The sequence below is a fragment of the Capricornis sumatraensis genome, chromosome 8, assembly GCF_032405125.1.
Source record: "Capricornis sumatraensis isolate serow.1 chromosome 8, serow.2, whole genome shotgun sequence".
In the NCBI taxonomy this organism is placed as follows: Eukaryota; Metazoa; Chordata; class Mammalia; order Artiodactyla; family Bovidae; genus Capricornis; species Capricornis sumatraensis.
In genome coordinates, this window is record NC_091076.1 from 32,329,890 (window position 1) to 32,346,278 (window position 16,389).

Consider the following 16,389-nt stretch of genomic DNA (forward strand, 5'->3'; position numbering starts at 1 on the left):
GTGAAGGTATCAACCTCCAGGAGAGCTCATGCAAATGAATGTGCCCTGATGTTTCTGCCACCAGGGTCTTTGTACCCAGGGCCTCCCTACCCACTCCCTAAGAGACCCTCCAAAACCAGCAGGTAGGTCTGGGCCAGTCTTCTATCAAATTACTGCTTTTGCCCTTGGTCCCGGTATGTGTGAAATTTTTTGTACACCCTTTAAGGGTGAAGTCTCTATTTCTCTCAATCTTGACGCACTTTTGTGTTCAAGTCCTGTTGGCCTTCAAAACCAAGTCCTCTTCATGGTGCTGGAACCCTGGGCTGGAAGGCCTTACATGGGACTCAGAACTCTCACTTTTGTATATAAAGATGTGTAACATATTTATTCTCCATTTTGTGGGTTGTGTACCTGGGGAGGTATGGAATTCAATTATACTGTGAGTCCACCCCTCCTAGTGGTCTCATTATGGTGCCTTCCTTTTGAACTGCATATACTCATTGTTTTGATCCAGACACCTAGTTGTTTATTACCTACCTGGATCTTAGGAATATACCTGGACTGGTAAAAGGAATGGGAGGGTTTTGAGATATAGAAGGAACAGAATAAGAGAAGGCTGAGAAATAAGAAGCTATAATGCTTGTGAACCAAATGACTCCACTGAATTGTTTCATAGAGTAAAGCTAGGGAGGTGTAAGAGTAGACGGTGGTATGGTTGATGATGTCGCAGACCTCAGTTTACATTTATTTAGTGGACAAGGAATAGCCACTTCAGATACTGAAGCAGGAAATTGATGTGACTGACAACGATTTTCCAGACTATGCATTTAAGATATATTGGAGTACCAATTTATAAGTGTGCCACATTGGAGAGATTTTTTTCTTCAAAAATGGATTTAACACCATATGCTATATTTTTCCCATATAAGACTACATGAGTTAATATTACTTTTAACCTCATTGTGCATTTAAGGAAGCTTAGTACGCACAGAGGTTATATACTTGCAGAGGTACACAGCTAGAAAAATGTGAAATCAAATGGTAAATTCAGGTTGGATTCTAACTTTGTTTTACTCCATCATGATTCTTATATCATAACTTTAACTTTAAAGACTATAAAACTGTAACGGTACCATTGTTGATAATAGGAAAATGGGAAAAGTTTGCTCTTAGTTTTCATCTTGTTAAGTTTCACCTGTCAGCTGAATACATAAGAGGAGGTGTTCTAGAACTAGTTAAAGAGAGAAGAACTAGGAAAGATGAGAGGAAAAGCTGAGGTGTTGACTAGAACTCATCTGCATAGGAGCAAAAGGATATCTAATCAAAGCTGCTACACCTCAGAGTTCTCATCTATAAAATGGAGATAGTAATATTACCTACCTCATAGAGCTGATCTAAGAATTAATGTACTGTGCTAGATACGGTACAGGCATTCAATAAATGAAGCTGTTATTGTTAAGTTAGTAGTAGTGTGGGTAGATATGAAACAGCAAATTTGAAAACTATTAAGGTGAGAGAGTCAGATTGGGAGTTTGGAATTAGCAGGTGCAAATTGATATATATAGAATGGATAAATAACAAGGTCCTACTGTATAGAACAGGGAACTATGTTCAGTATTCTGTGATAACCCATAATGGAAAAGAATATGAAAAAGTATGTATATACATATGTATAACTGAATCACATTGCTGTACAGCAGTAATTAAAACAACACTGTAATTCAACTATACTTCAATAAAAATGTTAAAAGGTGAAATTTGCAGGATAAGGCAGTTTATTAGATTTAGCGGGCAGAGAAGTCTGGCATGGATAAATGGGTACATGGTTGTGCCATTTATTGAGATTGGGTATATGAAGAGGAGGAACAGGTATGTTTGTGTTTGAGACAGAGGCTGGGTGGATAAAATGAGTAATTCTTTTGGAATATGTTGAGTTTGAACTTACATTAGGGCTCTAGATAGAGATTTCTAGCCAATATTTAGATTTATAGGTCCAGGCACTGTCACATTTTAGCTAGATATCTTAACCAAGTTACATAGCCTGACTGTGTCTCAGTTTAACCATTTCAAAATGGAGAATAATAATGTCTGTTTGTTATGGGTTTATGAAAGAGTAATACATGGGTTGGGAAGAATAAATTTTAAAACCGCATGCCAGTTGCCATCATGCAAATTCATTCTTTCTCCCACTCAGTATTTCTCAGTGTAATTCATGGATCTCTTACATCAGAATCATCTAGAGGTTTGTTTAAAAGGCATATTCTGATCTCCCTTACTCCTCCCAACTACTAAATCAGAATGTCTTGAGGATGGGACCTGGAAAATAATATATTTCACTTGGCTGCTTTGAATACTAAATATGTTCATCTTTGTAAAGCATCTGCCACAGTACCTGTCACATAGGAGATACTTGATTTTTTATAATTTAAAAAATTTTCTTTTCTTCCTTAGTTACCAGAAAATTATGTGCTTAGCACATAACAGTGCTCTACACTATTAGTTTCTCCCAGTATAACTACAGAAATGATCAAATTACTTCTAAAAGTCTTAGAAACACTCTGATTTGTACATCAGATGCTGCTTAATAAGGAATCCTTGAGGGGATTAAGAGCCTGAGGGTGTTTAGAGGATTTCTTATTACTTTGGACTACTTCAGTTGTTTATACCATGAACTGATGGAAGTATTATCTCTAGTTATTTTTTATACTCTAAATATATGGTAGTAGTGCTGAGCTATTCTTTTTTTGTTTTTGGCTGCACCACACGGTTTATAGGATTTTAGGTCCCCAACCAGGATTGAACCTGGGCCCACAGCACCAAAAGCACAGAATCCTAACCTTTGGACCACCAGGGAATTCCTTTGTTCAGCTGTTCTTTTTAATGAACTTAGTAGTGAACAATAGTAAGTATTTATTATCATGCCTATAGACCAAGTTGGAGCAGCTCTACCCCAAGCTACAGTTGGCACGTTGGCTGAGTGCTCCATCTACCTTGGACCAGGGAGCTAGCCAGGACCTGATCTTTCTTCATGGGGCTGTCTGAAGCTCACAAACATAATTGCCACTGAGCAAGTATTTTTTAAGATTTTGCTTGCCTCAGGTTCACCAATATAAACTTCCATGTCAGTAGAGCATAGAAGTATATTCTACCTACAGTAAGAAGGCAAGAGGAATGAATATTTGCTGAACAGTCATCCAAACTATCAGAATGTTTAGTCACATGTTATACATCTGCATATGAGTTGCTCCTTGGGCAACTTAAGCCAAACATATCCAAAGCTGATTTCATTTCCTTTTCCCTACTGCACTGCCCCTCCCCCATCCCGAAAATATCTAGGAACTTTCTTGTGTGTTTTTCCATAATTCCATTAATGGAATTACTGTCTACACAGTCACCTAGAAGAGAAATATCAGATACAATTTTTATTTCTCCAACTTTCTCTTCCACCACATCCAACAGAGTCCATTTGTTGATTCGGCCTTGGCAAAGTCTTCCAAATCTGTTCCCTCCTAGTGCCCAGTGCTCTCACCTGGGCTGTGGAATCAGTCTCCTACCTGGTTCTCCTGCCTTTTATTCTATGTTTTTGAGGTCTGTCTTCTATTATAATTTCTAAAACATGAATTAGTCATGTCACTGCTCTGCTTAGAAAACTTCCAAGGCTTTCCCTAAACCTCAAAACTAAGCAAAAACTCCTCAGGATGTGGTTTGGGGCCATTAAAAAAAAATAATAATACAGTTCCAATTTTTTTTTCAATTTCATCCCCTATATTTCATAAAACACATGTGAAGGCCTACCTATTCCATACCTAATACCTATTCCCTTACAAACCCACCATGATCTTTCATTTTCTGTACTTTTGCTAAAACCATTTCCTTTACTTGAAATTAACGACTCCCCTCTGTACCTGTTGAAATCTTATATATCCTTCAATTCCTAGCTTTTGTTTTATCTCCTCTCTGAAGCACTTCCTGATAATCCTTGTAAAAATGAGCTGCTTACCCCATTCTCAGTATTTCGGTGGTATTTTGTGCCTCTATTTTAGCACTTAGTGCATGCAGTTCAGCTGTATGGTACTGAGTGGGCATTTATCTGTCTCCCTCATTAAGTGGTGAACTCCTTAAGGGCACGAGCTATGCACTTAGCACAGTGCCTGCAAAGGAGGGGCTCAGTAAACACTGGCTGCATTGAATTTTTCATAATAAATGTTGTTAAAAATCTTTTTACACTTTGTGACATTCCCTCTGAGGTAGGTTAATGTTGTGATTCCTTTTTTTGATCAGTTTAAAGAGGGTAGGAGCAGATTATATAGTAATTACAGAATGGAAATATAAAAAAAAATTATTGTCTTCAACCAGTGTCCTTGAAATAACTACTACTACCTACTCCCAAATCTCTACCAATCATTAAATAACTACTGTTATTTAATGCAGTGCCTGGTCAAATATAGCTCTTCTAGGGTCACACCACTAGTAATTTTTGGAACCAAGATTTGAACCCTGAGTCTTACTATAAAGCCTATACTTTTCTCCTATTACATACTGTCCTCACTCATTTCTATCCTAAAGCAATAACTGTCTTATTGGAGAATAGTTTTCTATGTGGAAACATACATATGTCTTTCATTTATGTTAGGCTGAAAAGGGGCAAGGAGGAAGATATGACAAAAATGTAAATTTAAAAGAAAACCAGGACTTCCCTGGTGGTCTAATGGTTAAGAATCTGCCTGCCGATACAGGGAACACGGATTTGATCCCTGGCCTGGTAAGATCCCACATGCCTCGGGGTGACTAACCCCTTGCCACTCCTCCTGAGCCAGCACACCCGAGAGCCCATGCTCCGCAACAAGAGGAGCCTCCACCGTCAAGAAGCCCCAGCGCTGCAGCAGCTAGAGAGTAGCCCCCGCTCTCATCACCTCAAGAAAGCCGCGAGTACAACAATAGAGACCCAGCACAGCCAAAGTAAATAAAGAAAGCCAAGCCAATTAGCAGGCACCCGAAGAGCGCCAAAAGAAATGCGAAAACTTTAAGCTTTTTTTCCGATTTTTTAAAATTGAAATATAGTTGATTTTACTACACCTTTCAATTTCAAATAATATGAAACCTACAGAACAGTTGTATGACTTAACGATAAATACCTAGACACCCTTTCTCAAAATCCTCAAGTTGTTAATACTTTGCCATATGTTTTTTCTCTCTCATCAGATACACAAACACACACATTTCCCCCCAATTATTTGAGTGTATATGACAGATATTTTAGGATTTCTTTCCTAAAAACATAAACTTTCTCCTGCATAGCCACAATATCATTCTTACAACTAAGGATATTATCCTTGATATACTAGTAATACAGTCTATTTTCATTTCCCCCAAAATGTCCTTAATAGTTATAACTACTGCTGATTTTGTGGTTTTAATATATAATATAGCAATAGGTATAAAGTGTAACATAATTCTCAAAGTCTTGTCCATTTGACCAAACTAAAGGTTCTTGTGCTCAGGACATGGCTACCTAAGGAAATATAGTTGAGCTGAGCTGTCCCTAACCCTTTCTGCTTTTGTGTCTGTTTTGCTTGTGTTTTCCCATTCGCCTTCTAAACCTGAGTGACATGGAAAGTCTATGTTGAATCTCTCCTTCCCCTTTTTCTATTTTGAAATATTTTGAACCTATATAACAAATTCCAAAAAAAAAAACAAAAAAAAACACTTGTATACCATCATCCTAGGTTTACCAGTTTTTAATATTCTGGCACATTTGTGTGGTTTTTTTGTCTCTCAGGATCTTTCTCTCTTTCTGAATAACTATATTTGCTAATTCATTTGGAACTAAGTACTGACATCATGCTACATAACTCTGAATGGTTCAGCTTATATCTAATAAAACAAAGGCATTCTGCCTCACATAATGTTACACTCAAGAAACTCAACATTTATAGAATATAAAAGAATATCAACTCTATAATCAAGCTATAACAACTGTTCCAATAAAATATCTTTTTTAGCTGGCTTTCGTTTCAAACCCAAATCCAGTGAGGGCTCATGTACTGCATTTTGTTGTCATCTTTCTTTAGTCCTCCCTGTCTTCCCTGGTGGCTCAGATGGTAAAGCATCAGCCTATAATGCAGGAGACCCAGGTTCGATCCCTGGGTTGGGAAGAAGGAAATGGCACCCCACTCCAGTACTCTTGCCTGGAAAATCCCATGGATGGAGGACATGGTAGGCTACAGTCCATGGGGTCGCAAAGAGTCAGACACGACTGAGCGACTTCACTTCTTCTTTCTTCTATCAGTACACAGATTTATTGATTGAAGTAATTGACCTATAATACTATGCAAGTTCCAAGTACCCAACATAATGATTTCATATTTCTATACATTAAAAAATGATCACCACAATAAGTCTGGTTACTGTCACCTTACAAAGTTTTTATATTATTGATTATATTCCCCATGCTGCACATTTTATCCCCATGATTCATTTATTTTGTAACTCACCTGTTTCACTCATCTCCCCTACCACCTCCCCTCTGGCAACTACATGTTTATTTTCTGTGTCTAATCTCTGTTTTGTTTTTTTGCTTGCTCATTTGTTTTTTTAGATTCCACATATAAATGAAATCATTTAGTCTTTGTTTTTCTCTGACTTATGTCACTTAGCTTAATACCCTCTAGGTACATCCATGTTGTCACAAATGGTTAAGATTTCATTCTTCTAGTGTTTTCATTTTCTTTGCAAAAATACCCAGAAGTGGAACTGCTGGATCTGTTTTTAATATTCTGAGGAACCTCCATATTGTTTTCCATAGTGACTGTACCAATTTACATTCCCAGCAGTGTGCAGGGTTCTTTTCTCCACATCCTTGCCAACACTTGTTATTTGTTGTCTTTTTGATAAGAGCCATTCTGACAGATCTGAAATGATATTGCATTGTGGAATTCTCCAGGCCAGAATACTGGAGTGGGTAGCCTTTCCCTTCTCCAGGGATCTCCTCAACCCAGGGATTGAACCTAGGTCTCCCACATTGCAAGTGGATTCTTTACCAGCTGAGCCACAAGGAAAGCCCAAGAATACCTGAGTGGGTAGCCTACCCCTTCTCCAGCAGATCTTCCTGCCCGGAATAAAACCGGGGTGGTGGGGGGCGGGGGGCATCGAATCTAGGTCTCCCGCATTGCAGGTGGATGCTTTACCAGCTGAGCCACAAAGAGCCCAACAGACACATGAAAAGATACTAATAGCTTTCCTCCACGAGAAAACAATTAAAATTTCTATAACATCATGATATGGAAAGCCTCCCAAAGAAGAGAACAAAGTCAAACACTCTGAAGGAGGAGAGCCTTAGTGGTTTGCCCAAGGAGACTGGAAGAAGCAGAGGGGGAGCTGGTGGCAGAGAGAGGATGGCTCAGTGACAGGCTGACGCTGCACTCACAGGCCTCTGCACAAGGCTGTGAGTAATCACACGCCAAGGCCTGGAGCCACAGGCTGCTGCAGTTATCTTTCATGTCACCCTGTACGTTTCACCCTGAGCCTGCAGTAAAGCATGCAGCAGCCAAATTGGGTTCCACTGATCCTGCAATTCTGATGGGCTCCTGCTGTCCCTAGTCTCTGAATCTCCAGAGGATGATTCAGACTCGGTTTTGCACTCTTTTATGACCTTTCACTTCACTGAGCAGTGGGCTTGTTTCATTATACTAGCACGGTCAGCTCTGACAGCCTAGGAATCAGCGGATTCCTAGGAATCAGCCTAGGAATCACTATTCTTTGTTAAATGAAGGAATCATTCAGTATTTTAGATAAATGCATCTACTTAAGGCAAGTGAAGCTCTCCAACTCTGAATTACAATTGTTTTTACCTTGGTCATTGTCCCAGAACAAACATTTTAAGTTCTTTGTATTGTAACTGTTCAGCTTGGGGTGGTTCTAGGATTGATCACAGAGCTGTGGAACTAGAAAGAGCACCTAATCCAATTGTTTTACAATTATTTTACAAGTATCAGGGGCTTCCCCAGTAGCTCAGTTGGTAAAGAATCTGCCTGCAATGCAAGAGACCAGGTTCAATCCCTGGGTCGGGAAGATCCCCTGAAGGAAATGGCAACCTGCTCCAGTACTCTTGCCTGGGAAATTCCATGGACAGGGAAGCCTGGCTGGCTACACAGTCCATGGGATCACAGAGTCGGACACAACTGTGCGACTAACTTTCACTTTTATTGTAATCAAGTGAAAAAAATCCCCATTTTTGTTTTGCTTTCTAAAAATGTATAAACCTAAATTAATAAAGAGTCTAATCCCTGGTCTATTCTGATCTTTGTGGAAAACAGGGAAAGCTGGAGGCAGAGACACTGCTCAGAGCCCCCTGGGCACTAGCTCTGCATCTTAGCCCACTGTGAGGAAGTAGCCTTGCTGCTCATCAGTTTGGATCACTCTTTGACATGCAGCTGTTCTAATTTACAACACTGATACTCCCTTAAGTCTTAGTGTTAATTCCTTAGGAAGATGTTGATGAAGTCAGTCAAAATATAAAAAGGTATTAGTGTGAGAGCCTGGCTATGTTCTCTGCTCTGGAACACTCACTGACTGAGTGAAGCGTGTCAGCAGTAGTTGCTCACCCCGCAGGGTCTCAAGAGACACAGAGAGCCCCAGCAAAGATGCGCTGCATCTGCTCCTGCTTTGTGTAGCCGCCTGGCTTCTGCTAAACGTTGCTTCCTTGGCTAAAAAAATCAGGAAGCAGTGAGAGCGTCTGTGTGCCTACAGATGTCCTTTTCCTGCTCATCTATAACCTACCTATATTAAAAAAAAACAAACCTGTTTATTTGGAAATAATTTCTGACTTACAGAAAGCTACAGGAATATTAGAAAGAATTCTTGGACTCTTCCAGTGGTCCAGTGGTTAAGATTCCATGCTTCCACTCCAGGGGGAGCAAGTTCAATCCCAGGTCCCCCAGTCAGGGAAGTTCCACATGCCGTGTGGTACGGGCAGAAAAAAAAAAAATTATCATTTTACCCAGATCCAAATGTTAACAGTTTATCATATTTTTTATATATATAAACCTTTATTTTTAATCTGATATCCAGTTATGGAATCAGATGGATGGTGGTGGTTGAGTTGCTAAGTGTGTCCAGTTCTTACAACCCCATGGACTGTAGCCAGCCAGGCTCCTCTGTCCATAGGATTTCTCAGGCAAGAATACTGGAGTGGGTTGCCATTCCTTCTCCAAGAGTTTATCATATTTTATCATCCTTTACTCCAATAGACACTTTTTTTCTGAACTGTTGTAGATATTCTATTTAGGAGTAAATACACACAGGTATTAAACTAAATTAGAAGGGAACTGTCCTTAGGTAAAGGACATCTAAGAAAAACAAGGACTTTCTCACAACACAGTGATAAAAATCAGGAAATTAACTGATACAGTACTATTGTCAAATATACAGGCCTTATTAATATTTTGCCAGTTTACCTAATACACGTGTTACATTTGTCATACTAATAGAATCATACAGTATATAGTCTTTCGGGACTTGCATTTTTCACTCAGCATAGCTCATTTTGTGTGCTGTGTCGCTCAGTCATGTCTGACTCTGCAGCTCCATGGACTACAGCCCAACAGGCTCCTCTGTCTATGGGGATTTTCCAGACAAGAATACTGGAGTGGGTTGCCATGCCCTTCAGGGGATTTCCCAACCCAGGGATTGAACCCAGGTCTCCTGCATTGAAGGTGGATTCTTTACCATCTGAGCCACCAGGGACACCTATAGGTATTGATCCTTTGTTCCTTTTCTATTGTTCAGTAGTATTCCATTCTTGGATTATAACACAATCTGTTCATGAACATTTGGGTTGTTTCCAGTTTGGGACTACTACAAATAAAGCTTCTATAGATGACTGTAGTTAACAGTACTATATATGTGAAAGTTAAGACTAAATTCTAAGAGTTCTCATCACAGAAGAAAAAATTATTTTTTCTTTTTTTGTCTCTGTATGAGATGATGGATGTTAACTAAACTTATTATGGTAATCATGTCATGTTATATAAGTCAAATCATATGCTGTACACCTTGACTTATACAGTACTATTTATCAGCTATATCTCAATAAACCTAGAAAATATCTAGAGTAGGATATCTTGCTTCTAATTAGGAAGTAAGAGTTAACAATGCCCCCCACCCATAAAAAGCTGCTGTGAAAGTTCATGTACAAGTTTTTGTGTAAATATTAGTTTTCATTTCTCTAGGATAAATACCCAGGTATATGATTGCTGAATCATGTAAGCACATATTTAAGAAGATGCCAGACTGTTTTCCTGCTAGAACATGAAGAAAGTCAGATGCAGTCAGACTGGTGAGACAGCTGAGAACTTACAGATGGACCATGTTAAGGAGTTTGCCAATTCTAAGAGCAAGGAGAAGCCACTGAATGCTATTGAGCAGAGGAGACATTTGAATGGTTTTGTTTTGCAAAAATTCAAATTGTAGTTTGCCCTACAATTCCTCTAGGGGCAATTTGAAGAATGGATCATTGGAAAGGGCCAAAGAGGTTTTATGGACACCAGTTAGAAAGTTACTGCAATAGGCTAAATAAGAAGTAATGGCAGCTTACACCAGGGTAGCAGCAGTAGAGATGGAGAGTAATGGACAGGTCCAAGAGATATTAAGGGGACTTCCTGGTCCACTGGCTAAGAATCCACCTTCCAATTGCAGAGGGCACGGGTTCAGTCTCTGATCAGGGAATTAAGATCTTATAGGCTGTGCAGTATTGCCAAAAAGAAAACTAAAAGAATGAGATAATAAGGAAGTAAATTCTTCTGTCCACTCTTTTAGGGAAAATGTTTAATATTTCAACATTATACTTAATGTTTGTGAAGTGAAGTTGCTCAGTCGTGTCTGACTCTTTGCAACCCCATGGCTGTAGCCTACCAGGCTCCTCTGTCCATGGGATTTTCCAGGCAATAGTCTTGGAATGGATTGCCATTTCCTTCTCCAGGGGATCTTCCCAACCCAGGGATCGAACCCGCGTCTCCCGCATTGTAGACAAACGCTTTACCGTCTGAGCCACCAGGGAAGTCCATACTTAATGTTTAGCTGTAGATTTTTCTTAAATGTCCTTTACCAAAGGCCAGTTCCCTTCTAGTTATTTTTAAAAAACTATTTTATTCATTTGACTGCCAGGTATTAGTTGTGGCACATGGGATCTAGTTCCCTGACCACAGATAGAACCCAGGCCCCATGTTGGGAGTGCAGAGTCTTAGCCACTGGACCACGAAGTAGTCCCTGTAAGTTTGTACCTCATAACGCCCTCACCTATTTCACTCATCTCCCTGACCACCTCCCCTCTGGCAACTCTGTGTTTATCCTCGGAGTCTATTTCTGTTTTGTTTGTTCATGTTTTTAGATTACACATTTAAGGAAAATAATATAGTACTGGTCTCTGACTTATTTCACTTAGGATACCATCTAGGTCCATCCATATTGTCATACATGACATTATTTCATTCTTTTATGGCTAATATTCCATTGTATATGTGTATCACATCTTCCTTTTTAAATTAATTTTTATGGGAGTATAGTTGCTCTGGGCTTCCCTGGTGGCTCAGTGGTAAAGAATCCACCTGCCAATCCAAGAGACATGGGTTCAGTCCCTGGGTTGGGAAGATCCCCTGGAGAAGGAAATAGTAACCCACTCCAATATCTTGCCTGGGAAATTCCATAGATAGAGGAGTCTGGTAGGCTACAGTCCATGGGGTCACAAAACAGTCAGACACAACTTGGTGACTAAACAACAAAAACATAGCTGCTTTACAATGTTAATTTCTTACTGTACAGCAAAGTGAATCAGTCATACATGAATACAAATCCACTCTTTTTTAGATTTCCTTCCCCATTAGGTCACCACAGAGTGCTGAGTAGAGTTCCTTGTGCTACACAGTAGGTTCTCATTAGTTATCTGATTTATACATAGTAGTGTATATATGCGGAGAAAGCAATGGCACCCCACTCCAGTACTGTTGCCTGGAAAATCCCATGGGTGGAGGAGTCTGGTAGGCTGCAGTCCATGGGGTCACGAAGACTTGGACACGACTGAGCGACCTGACTTTCACTTTGCACTTTCATGCATTGGAAAAGGCAATGGCAACCCACTCCAGTGTTCTTGCCTGGAGAATCCCAGGGACGGGGGAGCCTGGTGGGCTGCCGTCTATGGGGTCGCACAGAGTCGGACACGACTGAAGCGACTTAGCAGCAGCAGCAGCAGCAGTGTATATATGTCAGGCCCAATCTCCCATGCCATCCTACTGATCCTTCCCCCACAACATGTGGTCATTAAGATTAGTTCTTTCAAAAGAAAAAAAACTAAAAAAAAAAAAAAAAGATTAGTTCTTTCGTTTCAACAAAGTTGCTCCTTATAGTATTCTAATAAAGTCCCTTAAACTAGGTTAACTTGTTTCTATTCAAGTCCCAGCTCTAGTACTTAGTGATTTGCCTTGTATATATTTTGTGATCTTTATCTATAAAACAAGAATAGATGCTTTTGTGCTATTATGCACCACGTAGAATTTCTATAGGTGTTTCATGAAAACTGCAACTATAAACATGTAAGATATTATTTCAAGATTTAATTAAAAAATACTTATTTGTTCTTCTTATACCTTTATTAAATTTCAATCCTATCACCTCTAAAGCTTTCTAGAATGAAAAACTCTTCTTTGGCAAATTTGTTGTCCTCTTGGTGTTTTGGCAGCTCTTTTCTAAACCACCTCTAACTTATGATTAAAATGTATCTGTTCCACAGCCACTGCATCAAGGCATATTCCAACTCATAAGATGCAGTTAGAACAGCAAGTCTTCCATGACAGTTTTCCACTCATATTTATTCACTCCCCAGTAGTGGGCTGGTATTTACCAAACTCTTAACTCCTGTATCCCCACTGGCTGATGTGGAAGCAGTTCAGAAGCCACCATCCTCTGATGTTAATGTTCATTAAAAACCTTACCTTAAATACCCCTGGGAGAATCTGGGAAGACTTTACAGAGCGACAGGTAGGGCAGGTTTTAAAGCATCAACGTTTTCCTGCAGTTAAGCAGGAAAGAAGCTCAGCACAAGGAAACAGAATGGAGCTTTGCGACTTTGGGCATGGTGTGTGCACGTGCTTTCTTCTCCCACTTCCTCTCTTCCCACTCACCTGTCACTTACACTCCAGGCGTAAGGAACTACTTGCAGTCCACTAGGTTGCTCTTTCCCCTGAGCCTTTTAGTTCACGCTGTTCCCTGTGTTTGGTATGCCTTGTTCCCCTGATTTCCTTTAACCTGGCTAATTCCTGTTTATCCTTTAAGTGAAAGTTGCCCAGTCATGTCTGACTCTTTGCCACACCATGGAGTATACAGTCCATGGAGTTTTCCCGGCCAGAATACTGGAGTGGGTAGCCTTTCCCTTCTCCAGGGGATCTTCCCAACCCAGGGATCAAACCCAGGTCTCCTGCATTGCAGGTGGATTCTTTACCAGCTGAGTCCCAAGAGAAGCCCAAGAATATTGGAGTCGGTAGCCTATCCCTTCCCCAGCAGATCTTCCTGGGCCAGGAATCGAACCAGGGTCTCCTGCATTGCAGGTGGATTTTTTTTACCAACTGAGCTATCAGGAAAGCCCATCTCAACTTAAATGTCACCTCCTCTGGGGTGTCTCCCCTGACCCCCTGGCCTGACTCTCCCAAGTCTGAATTAGGTGCCCTTTATGTTCTCATAGTACCCTGAACTTACTTCTTTGTAGCACTTGTGAAACTACTGAAATGTCTTTGTAGTTTTCCACATTTTTTCACTAGACTTAGAGCTCCATAAGGGCAGCTTCTGTTATTCCCAGGGCCCAAGTGACACTGTGCATAGAGTAAACCTCAGTAAACATTTCTTAAGTGAATGAATGAATTTCACAAGAATGCTGACTGCAAAGAAAGATTGGAAAAGCTGGCAGCTGATGAACATTCTCTTTCCACGTCCAGCATTCTCCTGGTGTGCAGCCTGCAGATGTGGAAGAAGTTGTGGAGAAGGGTGTGCAGATCCTTGTGATTGGCCGGGGGATGAGTGAGGCCTTAAAGGTTGGTACTGGTGAGCACAGCATTCCTCAGGACTTCCCGTAGTCTTTCAGATCTTTACCATAGAGATATGTCCATGTATCACGCACCCCTATTTTGCTGAGCCAGTGGATGGCCCAGGATAAAGTAGTGGCTGAGCCTAGTCTTCCTCATCAGGGTTGGTCTCTCCAGTCTCTACTTAACCAACAGCTGGTGTTGTTTCAACCGTTTTCCAGAAATTCTTCAATCTTGGAAATTTCTTAAGCTCTATAGCTATCAATATTTGGCTCTTCAGAGTTTTATGGTATCTTCCATTTTTATAGTACTTTAAATTTTTCTTTTCTTGGTCACATTCAAGTTAAGTTTTTTTTCCCTTTTCAGAAAAAAATGTTTGTTTTTATTGTACTTATAGAAATAATACATGCTTGTTGTGGGAAAAAAGTCAACACAGAAATGTAATATTAAAAAAGTGAAAGACTCTCCCTTCCCAGTCATGTGATATATATGTAACTGCTTCAATTCTCTCTCTACACATCTACTAATATATACTGACATCCATGCTTTACATAAACAGGATCATACTATACATATTGTCCTGCAACTTTTTATCCATTTGTTATTGCATTATGGACAGCCTTTCACATAAGTTTAGAGAGATCTACTTCATTCTGTCCCTTATAGACATGTCCTAAAATCCAGTTCCTTACTGATGAAGGTGCCTTTATATTTTTTAGTTTAATCTAGTTTTTTTCCCCTCCATTAAAATGACTCCTATCCATAAGGCTACTGTTAATATAAAACTGTTCAAATATATGAAAAAGTAATATAGGACATTTTAAAAACATTTTGCTGAGAGTTCCAACAGAGTTGAATTAAAATTTACTTAAAAATAATATTCAGGACAAGTCAGAGTTGAGAAAATATCCAATAATAGCTGCCACTATTGAGAATATTTTATATAAATTCATTTACAAATATTTATTCAGCACCTTCTATGGGTCACTGTTCAAGGTACTGGGGACAAGAAGGTAAAAAAGGTTTGTGGCCCTTGTGAATAATAAATATGTAGACAATTTCAGGTCATAATAAATGCTGTGAAGAAAATGGTGACTTCTGAGGGCTGTTCTAAATGAGGTGATCAAGAAAGGCCTGAGAACACATTTCAGCTGCAGTATATGTACATTCATAAACTTCATCCTCATGCCAACCTTGTGGTTTTAAGTATTATTATCCCCATTTTATGGGGGAGGAAATTGCAATTGACAGGCTTTCAAAAGGTCTCTTGGTTATTGCATGGCAAAGTTAGAATTGAGACTCAGGTTGGATTGACTCAAACATTTAACATTTACATGCTAGACATTTTACATACTTTAACTGAATCTGTTCTCATACCAACCCTGTGAGTTAGGTGGTATTACCTCTATTTACACACATGGAAAAAAAGGTTCAGAGTATTTAATTCACTTACCCAAAGTCATACTGCTAGTAAGGACTTAAATTCAAGACTGGCTGGCTCCAAAATCCATGCTCTTTCCAGTTTCCATTTCACCTGAGCTGTGTGCACATATTTCATGATACTTCTGTCAACCTCTTAGAAGACTCTTTGACTCCTTGGGGCTCACTGCCAAATTTTGGACTGGTGACATGCTGGGTGATTGGGGAGTGACAGTTGTCAGTGTCCATTTCTGTAGAATATATTTGCCTCATAACAGGAAAGGAAACCCTGGGGGCCTTCCACCCTGATTTACTCATCTTTTTCCTTCTTTCCAGGTACCCCCATCAACGGTAGAGTACCTCAAGAAAAAAGGCATTGATGTGCGGGTCCTCCAGACAGAGAAGGCAGTGAAAGAATATAATGCCTTGGCTACCCAAGGCATCAGGGTGGGAGGGGTCTTCCATTCCACCTGCTGATGGAGCCTTAAGAGAATAAATCACTGAACAATGATGCCTGTGACTGTCACTCTTACCACTCTCCACTCCAACCTCTCCAGCACTTTCGAACAGCTGCCTGCACCAGGTCCTGGGCTAGGCTCTGCGATGCGCAGATGACTCAGGCAAGGCCCCTGTCCTAGGGGGTGGGGAGGCGGTTTAATACTGTGGTAAATGTTAGGCCAAAAGTAAATGAAAATAAAGCCAAAAGTGAAGAAAGCCTTCTGATTTGAAGTTTGAAAGCCAAAGTTTCAGTACATTAAAATCATATTGTAATTGACACTTTGGAATGTTTAGTCATCAACCAATTTATTAAGTACTTTGTATACCAGACAATGCTACAGGTTCCAAAAAAACAGCAATAAGTCTTGTGCTCATCAAGTTTCTAGTGTGCCAAATAAATAAGTGAGCAAATACATATTGTAAATAG

General features: G+C 39.9%; 1 protein-coding gene and 1 non-coding gene across 4 annotated transcripts in view; both read left to right on the forward strand.

Moving 5' to 3' along the window:
• Positions 1–15,947, forward strand: part of AAMDC (adipogenesis associated Mth938 domain containing) — a 29,342-nt gene extending 13,395 nt beyond the window's left edge. For 2 of the 3 annotated variants that reach the window (XM_068978534.1, XM_068978535.1), the window contains 2 exons: positions 13,959–14,054; positions 15,801–15,947. In XM_068978534.1, the coding sequence (XP_068834635.1) occupies positions 13,959–14,054; positions 15,801–15,941 (237 nt within the window). In that variant the 3' untranslated portion in view covers positions 15,942–15,947. Of the gene's footprint in view, positions 1–13,958; positions 14,065–15,800 lie in introns of all 3 variants that reach the window. The other variant, XM_068978536.1, reaches the window with a different exon arrangement.
• TRNAY-AUA (transfer RNA tyrosine (anticodon AUA)) lies at positions 6,063–6,134 on the forward strand. The gene has a single exon. It is a non-coding gene; the product is annotated as a tRNA-Tyr (tRNA).
• Positions 15,948–16,389: the final 442 nt, after the last annotated feature.